Source organism: Pelophylax lessonae (genome assembly GCF_965119305.1).
Source record: "Pelophylax lessonae genome assembly, chromosome: 1".
In the NCBI taxonomy this organism is placed as follows: Eukaryota; Metazoa; Chordata; class Amphibia; order Anura; family Ranidae; genus Pelophylax; species Pelophylax lessonae.
In genome coordinates this window covers 292,307,920-292,321,962 of record NC_138768.1, presented here as the reverse complement: position 1 = coordinate 292,321,962, position 14,043 = coordinate 292,307,920, and the positions used below count along the sequence as shown (strand labels likewise).

The 14,043-nt window shown below is 47.0% G+C and overlaps 1 protein-coding gene across 3 annotated transcripts in view; it reads left to right on the top strand.

The window, feature by feature from the left end:
* Window positions 1-13,836, top strand: part of ASPHD2 (aspartate beta-hydroxylase domain containing 2) — a 105,367-nt gene extending 91,531 nt beyond the window's left edge. For 2 of the 3 annotated variants that reach the window (XM_082244004.1, XM_082244003.1), the window contains exons 3-4: window positions 940-1,053; window positions 12,490-13,833. In XM_082244004.1, coding sequence (XP_082100130.1) covers window positions 940-1,053; window positions 12,490-12,599 — 224 coding nt within the window. In that variant the 3' untranslated portion in view covers window positions 12,600-13,833. Of the gene's footprint in view, window positions 1-939; window positions 1,054-12,489 lie in introns of all 3 variants that reach the window. The other variant, XM_082244005.1, reaches the window with a different exon arrangement.
* Window positions 13,837-14,043: the final 207 nt, after the last annotated feature.

Genomic DNA, 14,043 nt, shown 5'->3' with positions numbered 1-14,043 from the left:
ATCAAAAATGTCAGGCAGGGGTCCGATCTGTCTGCCGCAATGTTGCAGTCCCGCAAAAAAACGCAGATCACCAGCATTACTAGTTAAAAAAAAAAACAATAAAAATGACATAAATCTTTCCCGTAGTTAATAGACGCAATAACTTTTGCGCAACTTTTTGCGTTTTTTTTTTTTTTTTTACTAAAAATATGTAGCAGAAAACAAATTGACCTAAAATGTTTTAAAAATTTTGATTTTTATATTTTTTTTCTTTTTTTTTTTGAGAATGCCATATAACAGAATGTGAAAAAATGTTGTTCAATTTTATTTGGGTACAGCGTTGCACGACCACGCGCTGCTCAGTTAAAGCAACGCAGTGCCGTACAGCAAAAAATGGCCTGGTCATTAAGGGGGTAAAACCGTCTGGTCCAGAAGTGGGTTAAGTTACATGTTTTTGTGTTCCCCCTCATCTGCATTTCATTGGTCCAGTTAATTAATCCTGCTTTCAGTGTTCTCTTCACTCTAGATGTATCGCCTCACTGTCTGGGAGTACAAAGCTAATGTTTTTTGTGTATTATGCTTAGATGTGATTTAAAACAGTGCGATTTTCTGATACTCCGCTACAGCAAAAAAAAAAAAAATTACGGACTGACTGACTTGATAGACTGCCTGTAGACCGTTGTGGTGTGCGTTTTTATTGGTAATGTTCACAACAGTCTGAGAGCACAATGCAAGACATAGAATTTACATTCTAAAAGTGTGTCACACTGTGTAGTGTCATTTTGTGTCTCTGAAGTAAAAACTGTGCAAGGATGTAGAATGAGGAGTTGTGGTAAAATATACGACGTATACCAGAAATTTTTATGTAATGTATGTTTTGTATGTTTGTGTTTTTTTTTTTTTTTTTTTTTTTGTTATTGTTGTTTTTTCACCTTGTGATAATCTGTGTTCCATTTCAAGGTTTACGAATCCCAGCTAACTGTGAACTGGTGGTTGGAGGAGAGCCACAGTGCTGGGCAGAAGGACACTGCCTTCTGTTTGATGACTCCTTCCTGCACACAGCATTTCATGAAGGTAGGGTCAATTGCTGGAAATCGCAAGAAATGGTTTGGTAAAAAAAAAAAAAAAAAAAAAAAAAAGCAGATACCAAAGAACATCTACTCAATTCATTTTAGTGCAGTATTTTCAGAGCCTACAACAGCTGTTAAATTTCACTTTGTGTCTATCTGTGCTCCATGTGCACTAGCTTCCAGTAACCCCAATCGGAACAGAGTTCAGCCAGTGCTGCAAATGAGGTTTACCACCTATGGGAAATACAGCTGGTTGTGCTATGCTTGGGTCAGCTGCAAACAGGTAGCAATTGTACATGTCAAGTGAAAAAAATGGATTTTTGACTTACCGTAAAATCCTTTTCTCTTAAGCTCATTGACAGACGCAGATTCCATATCTTGATATCCATAGGGTATACTGCCCCCTACAGGAGTAGGACACTAGGCAGAAAAAAAGTTCATTTATGTAACAAAGCAGTGTCAGAGAATCAAACCAACCCAACTCAAAATAGAGGGGCGGGTACTGCGTCTGTCAATGAGCTTAAGAGAAAAGGATTTTACGGTAAGTCATAAATCCAGTTTTCTGTCGCTCATTGACAGACGCAGATTCCATATCTTGATATCCATAGGGACGTCCCAAAGCAGTGCCATAAATGAGAGGTGGAATAACAGAAAAAAACCCAATCCAGAAGGCCAAAAAGAGCCAACCAGAAGAACCGAGGACTCATGGAAACAAGAAGATGAGACCCACCTGAAAAAACAGAATCCCTGAGGTAGACCAAAGGTCCCCTCAAACAGCAGCCAGCAAAACCTTGCGGCCAAAGGAGGCATCCGCCGATGCCAGCACATCAACCTTATAAAATTTAGTAAAGGTATGAACAGACGACCAGGTAGTCGCCTTGCAAACCTGAAGCACCGACGTCTGATGGCGGAAAGCCCAGGAAGCACTAGGAGCCCGAGTAGAGTGTGCCTTAACAGGGAACGGAGGAACCTGACCCTTAATAGAATAAGCCTGCACCACCGTTTGCCTGATCCATCTGGAGATAGTCGTGGCAGACGCAGGCAACCCTTTCCTAGGGCCATCCATGATCACAAAAAGCGAATCAGACTTACGAAAGGAGTCCGTAGTAGCCAAGTACACCCTGATTGCCCGAACCACATCCAAGGAGTGCAATGCAAACTCCCGAGGATGACTGGGCTTAGGACACAGGGAAGGCAACACAATTTCCTCATTCAAGTGAAAACCGGAAACCCCCTTAGGAAGGAAGGATGGATTCGGACGAAGAACCACCTTATCCCTATGAACCACCAGATAGGGGGAACGACAGGACAACGCAGCCAGTTCCGACACCCGGCGTGCAGAAGTGATAGCCACCAAAAAGGCCACCTTCTGGGATAAGGTAAGCAGGGGATTCTCCCTAATATTTTCAAGGGGAGGTTTCTGGAGAATCGACAACACCAAATTAAGGTCCCAGGGCGGTAAGGGCGAGCGCACCGGAGGAACCAGGTGCCGCACCCCCTGGATGAAATTCCGCACCAGGGAATGAGTGGCCAGTGGCCTCTGGAAGAAAAGTGCCAAGGCTGAAACCTGACCCTTGATGGTGCTCAAGGCCAGCTTCTGCTCAACCCCCCGTTGCAGGACGGCCAAGACCCGAGCCACCGAGTAAGAGCGTGGAGGAACCCCGAGGGACTCACACCACGCGATATAAGACTTCCATGTGCGATGATGGATCTTTACGGAAGTTGCTTTCCTCGCTTTAATAAGAGTAGGAATAACTGAAGCAGACAAACCCCTGTCCTTCAGCACCTCGCTCTCAACAGCCAAGCCGTCAAAGCCAGCGACCATAAAGCAGGATGGAAGATCGGCCCCTGAGACAGCAGATCCTCCCTGAGAGGAAGTCGCCAAGGAGCGTCCGCGACCAGCCTGACCAAGTCGGCGTACCAGGCCCGACGAGGCCAGTCCGGAGCCACAAGAATGACTGGAATTCCTTCCGCCTCTATCCTGCGAAGAGGTTTCGGCAGCAACTTGAGAGGAGGAAAGGCATACAGCAGCTGATACTGCCCCCACGGGGCAACCAGCGCGTCTGTGGCGTCCGCCAGAGGATCGCGGGAGCGGGCTACAAACCTCTGCACTTTCCTGTTGAGCCGAGACTCCAACAGATCCACATCCGGGGTGCCCCAACGAAGGCACAACTGGTGAAACACCTCCGGATGAAGAGACCATTCCCCTTGATCCAAGGTCTGACGGCTGAGAAAATCCGCCTGCCAATTTTCCACGCCCGGAATGTGAACCGAGGAGAGAGCCGGAACAAAACGTTCCGCCCAACGAAGGATGCCGGCAACTTCCACGGCCGCCAGAACACTCTTGCCCCCCTGGTGATTGACATAAGCCACGGCCGTGGCATTGTCCGACTGAATCCAAACCGGGCGGCCCCGAAGACGCTCGGTCCAGTGAACCAGGCAAAGCCTGATCGCTCTCAGTTCCAACACATTTATCGGCAACCTGGATTCTTCCAGGGACCAGAGCCCCTGAGCAGACAGCCTGCCGAGAACCCCTCCCCACCTGGATAGACTGGCATCCGTGGTGACAATCGTCCAATAGATTGGAAGAAATGACTTCCCCTGACTGAGCATCGGAGACCGAAGCCACCAAACCAGGGAATCCCTGGTCCACGCGCTCAGCCGGATCCGATTTGTCCAGGGAATCAGGATTCCGGTTCCATTTGAGAAGAATCTCCTTTTGGAGGGTACTCGTATGAAACTGAGCAAAAGGTACTGCCTCGAAAGACGCCACCAACCGTCCCAGAACCCTCATGCAGGTCCGAAGGGACGGCCAGTTGGCGGACAGTAACAGCTGAGTCGCCGACTGTATCTTCTGGAGTTTCTCCGCAGGGAGAAACGCCTTGGCCAAGGACGCATCCAAAGTCAGGCCCAGATAGTCCAGCCTCCTGGAGGAAACCAGGGATGACTTCTGCAGGCTCACAAGCCACCCGAACTCTTCCAAAGAGGTCATGGTGATCTCCAGGTTTGACAACAGAGCCTGCGGAGACTCCGCACGGAGGAGGAGGTCTTCCAGGTAGCCCAGAACCGTTATACCCCGCTGCCGCAACAGCGCCAGAACTGGGGCCAAAAGCTTTGTGAAGACCCGGGGAGCAGAGGCGAGACCAAAGGGTAACGCCACAAACCGATAATGGTCCTCTCCCACAGCAAAGCGCAGAAAATGTTGGTGTCCTGCGTAAATGGGAACGTGAAGATAGGCATCCTTGATGTCTATGGAGGCCAGAAAGTCCCCCTAAAGCAGGGAGGCCACCACTGTGCGAATGGACTCCATCTTAAACTTTTGCACCCAGACAAAACAATTGAGCGCCTTTAAGTCCAGAATTGGACGCACCTTGCCCTCTTTCCTGGGCACTGTGAACAGATTTGAGTAAAAGCCCCGAAAATGTTCCCCAGGAACCGGAACTACCACTCCCTGTTGTAACAAGTCCTGCACTGCCCCCAACAGAGCCCTTGGGCGATCCGGGGACAGTCGCACATTGGAAGGGAAGAACCTCACCGGTGGAACTGATCGAAACTCGATCTTATATCCCGACCGTATGACCTCGTGAACCCATTTGTCTTGAATCCTGGAGAGCCACGGGTCAGGGAACCGGCGAAGACGCCCCCCCCCCCCCACCCCTGACATGGGTGGGGGCGCACCTTCAGGCCGAAGCGGACTTATCCTCAGGTCTGGAAGGGCCGGATTTTTGCTTACCAGACCAGGGTCTCTTGAATCCCCCCGAGGGGGCCTTGGAGGACTTTGCCTTGTCACCCGCCCCGGAGGAACGAAAAATCTTCTTGTGGGCTGAAAAGGAAGGTCCCCGTCTGCGACGAGGTTCTTTACTCTTGGCAGCCTGTGGGAGAAAGGTGCTCTTGCCCCCAGTGAGACCTTTGATAATATCATCCAAGGTAGCACCAAACAGGCGATCCTCCTGAATAGGGAGATCAGTCAAGGCTTTTTTGGAAGCCTGATCCGCCGACCAGCACTTCAACCATAGCATGCGCCGGAGGACCACAGCCGAGAACGACACAGCGCGGCGTCACAAACAAACTGCAGCCCCTGCACCATCTGGTCCAGCAATTTCCGCCACGGCAGGGGGGAGGCTTCTCCCCTCGAGGTCACGGCGTAACAACTTGGCCCTTTCCGTCAATGTTTGTGAAACCAGAGCAATGGTAAACACTGGTCTGAAGGCCGACCCCGCCAGGGAGAATATAGAGCGGGATACAGATTCCGCCCTACGATCAACCGGATCCCTAAAGGACGGGGAATCCTCTAACGGGATAACAGTAGCCTTATTTAGCCTGGAGACGGCCGGATCCACCAAAGGCGGCACCGTCCATTTCTTAAGGAGGGACTCTTCAAATGGGTAGCGCCTAGCAATCCGTTTGGGCATCCCAGGGGGTCGTTTCGGACGGACCCACTCCTTCTTAATGATATCGTCCAAGCATTTGGGAAAAGGAAAAACCTTTGCCACCCTGGAGGGCTTGTGAGTGCAAAAGGCAACTTCCGTATCAGTCGCATCCGCAGCTGCAACCTCCAGCTTTAGGGTCTCCCGGACAGACACAATCAGCGCGTCCACCAGCGCTTTGTCTTGCGCTACAGTGGAGGCAGAAAGGTCATCCTCACTATCAGAGGACACGGGGCGCGAGACCGCAGCCCCAGAGGAGAGACCCGCGTCAGCATCGACTAGCTCAGAATCAAAATCTGAGGCATCAGACGAGACAGGGATAAAAAAAAAGCGACCCCCGTCCCTGACAGGCCACCTCCACCCGGGACACAAATGACTCCAGGACCGCCGAAAGTGCATCAATGGTGAGCTGGGGACTGGAGGGCCCTGCGGCCACCTCGAGGGGATCAGGTGGGGACACATGTGCAGCAGGGTCCATGGTACACCAGGGGAACCCGTCAGCAAATTATGACAAAACGAAAAAAAAATATATTTTTTAAATGTCTCCCAGCGCTACAGTGCCCCCCAGTGGCCAGGCAGCGTGCCTAGAGACCCCAAAAAGGCTCACCACCCGATGCACCAGAAGTTCAAAGGACTGCTCTCAGCGCTGTCCGCATGGAAAGGAAGTCCTGTGGAGCGATGTTCCCGGGTCCAGGGAGGGGCTCCACCCCCTCACACACCTCCAGGAACTCCCACTGCAGCCCAGCTCTGAAGCAAAACGAGCTGGGTGTACCAAGATGGCCGCCGCCATGAATACACAAGGAGGCTACAGGAAAATGGCAGCCCCGCGCGCTGCGGCAGGAAGGGGGGTCCCCGGGGGCCCCCGCCAACACCAACAGGCGATCGATCGGCAGGTAGGCCCTGGGAAGCCAGGGAGGAAGCCCCCCTCCTGCACAACAGCCGTCCACACCGTCGGGACCCCCCATCCCCCACCCCCTTAGCGGCCTGCACGAACTGCCACCAACACAAACACCCGAGGGGGGGGGGACACCACCGGAGGGGGGGTACACAGAGGAACAGAGGGGAGCCCAGAGAAATGGGGGTCCGCTAGTCCCAGGGAGGTGCCCGCGTCCACCCCATATTCAGCCATGAGGGAAAGGTTTTCTCACCATACCGGAACAGAGCGGGTGCCACTCCAGACAAAACCCCTTGCCGCCCAGTGGGGGGATGTCGGCCAAATGGGAACTCTGCGACTCGGTTGCCGACCAGTCGTATGCGACTCGGCGGGACGTTTAACCCGTGGGCCAGTCCCCATCCAGTGGGACTATGTCGCGGCGACCCAGCGCGGAGCTAGGGCCTGCACGCGCTCGTACGCAGCTGGAGTGACCACTGGATCTCAGCATCCAGCCCATCGCCCAGATCCGGCATAATTGCTTGTAGATCTCACAGGAACAATTCGGACAAAAAAGCTAGCTAAAAAAAAAGATTTAACTAAAAAAACTTGCCAGGACCAGAGATCCCAGCAAGGAACTTAGGTCCTTACTCCTGACTAGGCAGAAAAAAACTGACATCCTATAGCAGGGAGAGAGAGGGTATACCCCCTGGGACTGCCCATAGGTGTAGCCAGAACGTTTTTTCTGCCTAGTGTCCTACTCCTGTAGGGGGCAGTATACCCTATGGATATCAAGATATGGAATCTGCGTCTGTCAATGAGCGACAGAGAAATGGTGGTTCCGAAATTAAACATATTAAGACTGATTTCTGTGAGCAAAGCAAAACCTGGTCACTTTTTAAAAAATTCACCACTTTTACAAAGTATGGTTCACTGGACATTGGCAAACCACCCAGGGAGAAAGTTTGGGGGGGCGGGCATTGAACCCCATTAAAGTCTACGTGAGACAAATCTTGTTTCTAGCCCCAAAGCTAATTTTCAAGCTTTACCTTAAAAAGAGCCTGGGTGGCTAGGCACCACCATGGGGGGGTACTAAAATAAAAGGGACTATTTTTTATTGACAATTAGCAGCCAGGTATATGTCATTTTGTGTTGGCCATAGAGGGTGCGATTTTTATTCCTGCAACCATTGTTTGAAGAAAAGAGTCGCTCAAATTCCCCTATCAACACAGTCCGTGTTGTGTTCTCCTGGCGGGGGGTGGGCCCCGTCACACAGTAATTGTTGCTAGCGGCTATAGCTGCTGGCAATAATCACATGAAAAATCTGACATGCTTGTTATACCCAAGTTAATCGATGGATTATACTGGGTAGAATCCGTCTTCCCATACATGGTTCAAATCTCTACTGGTCCCTGCCGGTTTTAATGACTGATCCCTGGACGGCTTGTGTTTGTAAACAAACCGGTCAGGGATCCTCTGTGACGACATTAATCAAACATAGCAGTTTTGTTGTCTGCCGAACTGCAAACAGGCTGGGCTTGGGTTGAACTTAGTTGAACCAAAGCTCATCCCTACGTGTCATAGTCAGCATTTCCTTGGTGTGATTGTATTTTGGACCTGCCATATTTGATTAGCCTTCGATTGTATGTCCAAACCTTCTTAGCCTTGTTGTTTTGTCTAGATCTTGTGTAGGATGCACCAAACATTTGGTGGCCTAAAATAGTGTTTTTGGCATTTTGCCAATAGAGAAAAAGGTGTCGATAATGGCACCGAAAAGGAATACGATTTTGCCCCGCTTATGGTGTGTTTTTCTTGGCCATGTGATTTTAAAAATCGCATCACATGTGTGCGTTATTAATGTGCTCTTGCTGTGTTTCCAATGCATTTTACAGAGGAGGTGCAGTTTTTTTTTTTTTTTGGTGCAGTTTTTTTAACTTGCCAAAAATGCAACAAGCAAGGTTTTTAACAGCACAACGAAAGTGCAGTGGACAAGAACACATAAATAGATATTGTGCAAAATATATATTAAAATGGCGCCTCCTAGTGGTAAATTTTAATTGGTAACCATGGGGACAGCAGCCATCAATTTTGGTAAATACCAAACCTATAATGAATATATTGATTTTGAGGTGCTGTTTTGTGAAAATGCAAATGTGAACTCCTAAAGAGCTCTGTATTGATTCAAAAACATCCCAATGTATTTGAATTGTAGAACTTAAATACAAAATATCAACCAACAATTTAAATGTCCATAACAACACAATTTTGAATCCCCAATAGTGACAAGTGCGCTATATTCTTCTTAACTAGGGTGCTTGAAAGTGGTGCTCGTCCACCCGTGTAAAAAAGGGCCACTCACAAAATGGCTTTAGGCCTCTAGGACCCAGCTTTAAATTCATGATATTTAAAAAGTTGAATAAAATACATTATCTATCTATCTATCTATCTATCTATCTATCTATCTATCTATCTATCTATCTATCTATCTATCTATCTGTCTATCTGTCTATCTGTCTATCTGTCTATCTGTCTATCTGTCTGTCTGTCTGTCTGTCTGTCTGTCTGTCTGTCTGTCTGTCTGTCTGTCTGTCTGTCTGTCTGTCTGTCTGTCTGTCTGTCCTAATCTATCTCTGGCCAAGTGTATCCTGAATTTTCTGTTTCAGCACCTAAAGTTCCATTCGGTACACCTCTAACTTTAAACAAACTCAACTCCTTGAAGCCAAGGCTTGAGAGGATATTACACTAGCATAGGTCTGAAGACTTTGTACAGAGGAGCTGAAAGCTTCATGCTTGTGAATGGTTGGATTGGACAGCCCTTTGAGGTTGGCTCGGGTGTGCGTTAGTGTTGTCCTTTGAGTCCTCTGCTATACGCGTTCGTAATCGATCCCTTCATCAGGAGATTAGAGTGTGGACCGTTGTGGGGGGTGCCTTTGGGCATTCCTGGTGAGCACCTTTTTAGAGTTGTGGCCTATGCTGATGACGTGTCTGTTTTCATCTCTGGGACAGAGGAGGCGAAGGAGGTGGTCTCAGTGATGGAACAGTATGCTGAGGCATCTGGCTCACAGATCAATCAGGATAAGAGTGAAGTTTTTTGGATGGGAGAAGAAGGCGATAGCTTTGAGCTTCCGGACACCTTCCCAGAGCCACAACAGGAAATTAAAGTTTTAGGCATCAAATTTGGTCCCGGCGATTACGGCCTTGCAAATTGGGAAAGCAGGCTACAAGATGCCAATGCCAAGGTTGCCAGCTGGAAGGAATGGAAACTCTCTTACAGGGAAAAGATTGACCTGATTAAAACTTACCTGATCCCGGTATTTCTGTATGTCAGCTTTGTCTGCGTTTTGCCAGTGTCTCTCTATGCAAGGATCTACAGCTGTTTTTCCAGCTGTTATGGGGGCACAAACTGAATCTCATTAATCTCATTAACCTATCTTCCCAGGCGGATGGGTGGCTTAGGTATGGTCAACCTGGTGGTATTTTTTTCTCTGATGTTTTTAAAACATAATTTTGATAACATGCTGGCAGAGGAACCGCCTGGGTGGGTTGGTATTTTTCAGTCCTGGTTTAGGCCTTTTCTGCGAAGTTGGGAGAATGGTGGGCCAGTGAAAAGCTTAAGGGTCCGACATGGTAAGCTCCCAGCTTACGTTGCTCCATGCCTGAAGATGCTTCGGCAGTGGCGAGTGACGGCGGAGGAAATTAAGTCTCTTCCTAGGAAGGCCCTGGAGAGGAGGGTTGTTGAATCTGCCTTTAACGAGCCACTGGTCTTGAGGGATTGCCCAGGCACTGTTATGAGGGAGGGTCTGCGTTTGATTAATCTGGAGAGAATCCCTTTGAAGTTTTGGGGTTTGGCCTGGCTCTCATTCCATGGCAGACTCTATGTGAAGGGCAACTTGAAGCATCGCTTGCCGGAAAACCGTGGTTGTCCGTGGAGTGTGGTGGTGTGGAGGAGACTATGAACCATTTCTTGCTTCAGTGCCCCTTCAATATAGAAGTCTATAAGGGGGTGGGTGGGGCTCTGGGTATCCCTTTCCTTTCCTGCTTAAGTTATGCGGAGTGGTCGTACGGGTGTTTTGAGTCACATCGGGATTTTGATTTCGAGACACTTTTTCTAGTTGGCTTAGTAGTCCGTTACTTCACGTGGAATGCACGGTGTCAGGTTTCCACTCGGAAAAAAGTCCTTCCTGTCGAGGTGGTGGTGCAAAACATTCTGGGTGAGGTTGGGAAGATTCAGGTTCTTGAGAAGGACAGGTGGCGGCCGGGAGCCTGGGCAAAGGCGTGGAGGAATGTCAGGTCCCCGTAGCTGCTGTCTGTCAGTCTCTGGGTGTGCGGCTTTGCTTTCTGTCCTTTCACGTCCCCTAGATTTTTATAAGATTGAATTTTTGAAAAAAGGCTGCATGCATGCGATAAATATGTAATCATTTCTTAGCCTGAGGGTGTGTTTAGGTGGAGGTTAGGGCTTTGTTGAGTTTAGTCATGATAGTAATAATTTTCTGTTTCTATGCTGATGTAAGCTATTTTTGTTTATATATTTATTTAATTTTGTATATATGTAAATATGTTTTTATTATGCTTGTGAGATTTTTAATAAACAAAAATTTACACTAGCATAGGTGGCTTGATTCTGTAAAATATTTCCTCTTAATATTGGCCATATCATAATTTTGTAGACTTGATACCACACAGATATCGGTGGTAAAATTAGTTGCGAAAACTCTTTTAAAGAGTCCCTGACAGAAATTTAACTATCAAAACTGGTAAAATCCCAAGTATTTTAAATACCTACTTGCAGCATCTTTTACTATCCTTAATATCCTATTTTTTTTTTATTCTCTTGCAGCAACTCCCGAGAGGAGTTGATTACCTAGCACATCCACTGTTAATCTTCTTTTCTCCGTTGTCATATCCCTCTTCTTTTCTGGGAGTATCTGATTACTCCCTGTGCTGGTCCAGCTCCTCCATCCCTGCCCTCACCTCCCTACATGTTTTGGAACTTGCATTTCCCATGATGCTCCACCACACTGCAGAGTGCATGAGCATCCTGGGAAATGTAGTTCCAAAACATCTGGGGTGCCAAGGTTTGCCATCACTACTATAGAGTGTCGCTACAATCTACACTTTGTATTAGGGCTGGGCGATTTTGCCTAAAAAAAAAATCTTCGATTTTTAAAGAAAAATTTGAGTTTCGATTCGTTTTTCGATTTTTTTTTCCAATGCACTTAAAAAATGACTGCAGAGTCTGGAGGGAGGACTGAGGAGAAGGAGAAGCGCTGTATATGTGTGTCTGACTCTGACGGACCACCGCCGCGCCTGGATGTGACGTCAGCTGCAGGCGGTGCGTCTGTACAGGGGCTGCGCTGTGATAGGTACAGTCCAGAGAACGAGTCCACAGTAACCGGCCACCTTTTTTAGTTTGACTTTGAAACGATTTTTTTTTTTTCAAACTCAAGTTTTTTCTACAATAGTTTTTTCTGCCTTGTGCAGCCAGCCCCCGCGTTAACTACACACACCCTGGGCCTGGGCTCCAGCCAGCTCCTAGTCCGCCGCACAGGAACCGAACTCCCCAGTAACGTTTAGTTTAGTTTAGTTTGAAACAATTTTTTTTTTTTAAACTCGAGTTTTTTCTACAATACTTTTTTTCTGCCTTGTGCAGCCACCGAACTCCCCAGTAACGGACCACCGCCGCGCCTGGATGTGACGTCAGCTGTGGGGCGGGCGGTGCGTCTGTACAGGCCGGGGCTGTGGCGCGCTGTGATAGGTACAGTCTCCCCGGCCTGGATGTGACGTCAGCTGCCGCCCGCTTCCTCTCCCGGCAGCTGACGTCACATCCATGCCGGGGAGACTTTACCTATCACAGCGCGCCGCAGCCCCGGCCTGTACAGACGCACCGCCCGCCCCGCAGCTGATGTCACATCCAGGCGCAGAGGTGGTCCGTTACTGGGGAGTTCGGTGGCTGCACAAGGCAGAAAAAAGTATTGTAGAAAAAACTCGAGTTTAAAAAAAAAATCGTTTCAAACTAAAAAATCGATAAATCGATTTATCGCCCAGCCCTACTTTGTATTTGGTGTGATGGCATACAATCTTCCTTGCATGGAACCACCTATATCTTTCCATTTTCTTATGCCTTTTGTTTGTTTAATTCTAGGTTCAGCAGAAGACGGTCCTCGAGTGATTTTTATGGTCGATCTGTGGCACCCCAATGTGGCAGCAGCTGAACGTCAAGCACTTGATTCGATATTTGCTCCCGGACGCTGATTCTGTTCTTCCACTCGCAACCAAACATCTATGCTCATGGGATCTTGCCTCAAAGAAAAGCTTGTCTCTAACAATCCATTCTGTGTATAAGAACTATGTCTTATGTTCTCTATTTAATCATTGGCTTCTTCATAGGTTTCCATTGTAGAAATGATGTGACAAAGAAGTATATGCATCAACCAACGTACAACTCTTTCACGAGAGAGCACTGAACTCTACTCAGCAGAGGAGAGCACTGATATGGTGGCTAAGACTTCTAGCACCATATTAACTAAACAGCACAAACCAACATTTAGCTTCAAGGCTTATTATAAACGAGGCAAAAAGCTGGGAGACACCTTTTTAGGCGCATATAGTAATATCAAAGCATTCAGGGAATGGCTGGGAATCCTTCACAATGCTCAGTTTTGTTCTCCCCTTATGAGATTTTAGCAAGAATTGTATTATTTCATATTGCAGCTAACACCATATTTTCCATTCTCTACTAGAATGCAGCACTACTATAGTATGTTTCATGTTACTACTGTATATTTATACAACTCTGAAATAGAAGTTTAGGAAGTGACATAAAGCAATGTATTTGTTGGCATGGACAAGACCACAAAGTCTGATTCATGTCAAAATTGATCAGCCATGTAGGATTACCTTCTTGCTCACTCAGACATGCCGAGGTATTACACCCTCATTAATCATGTAGGGGGAGGTCTCCCTCCGCTCAGCCATGGCTAGACAAAAAAATAGATCTTTTTTAAAAGGCGATACTGCATTCTGTGATAGTTGTATACAATACAAATCCTTTGAATGCAGGTATAATGCTGAAATCATCAAATTTAAATAAAAACTGGACTTTCTTCACTGGTCCAAATTTCTAGAGACTTTTTTGAAATTGACATATAGAATTATTAAAAATTATTATTAAAATGTCTTTAGATTTCTCTTAAAATGTATAAGAGCTCACTTGTGTAGTTGTGGGCATTGGAAGGGCTTGGTCAAAGTTATTTTTAAGGAATTTCAGAGATCTTCTATCTTTATCCGACCAAAGTGTTTTTTTGTTTTCAGTTTGATAAAAAGGAACATTTCCAGTACGTCTGTCTAATGTTCCAGCTCCAGAATTGAGGATCTGTTTATGGTGGTTGTAAAGCAGCCATATTGTCTTTAATGTGGAAACAAAAAAAATTTTTGTTGTCTTGTACTTCGCAGTGCAACAGACTTCATTTTGTTCTGTAATAAAAAACAAAATGTGTCTAAAAGATAAAAATCTATTCTGTGGTACTTAAGGATAAAAATTTAAAAAAAAACTACAACATGGTTGCATTATAAAACCTTGGCCTTAAAACTGAATGGTCATTTTGAAATAAGGTAGATATCTATCTGGTAATTAGAACCTTGGATCTGAACATTTTACATTTTTGCTTTAAAAAAAAAAAACAAAGGTAATTTTAAA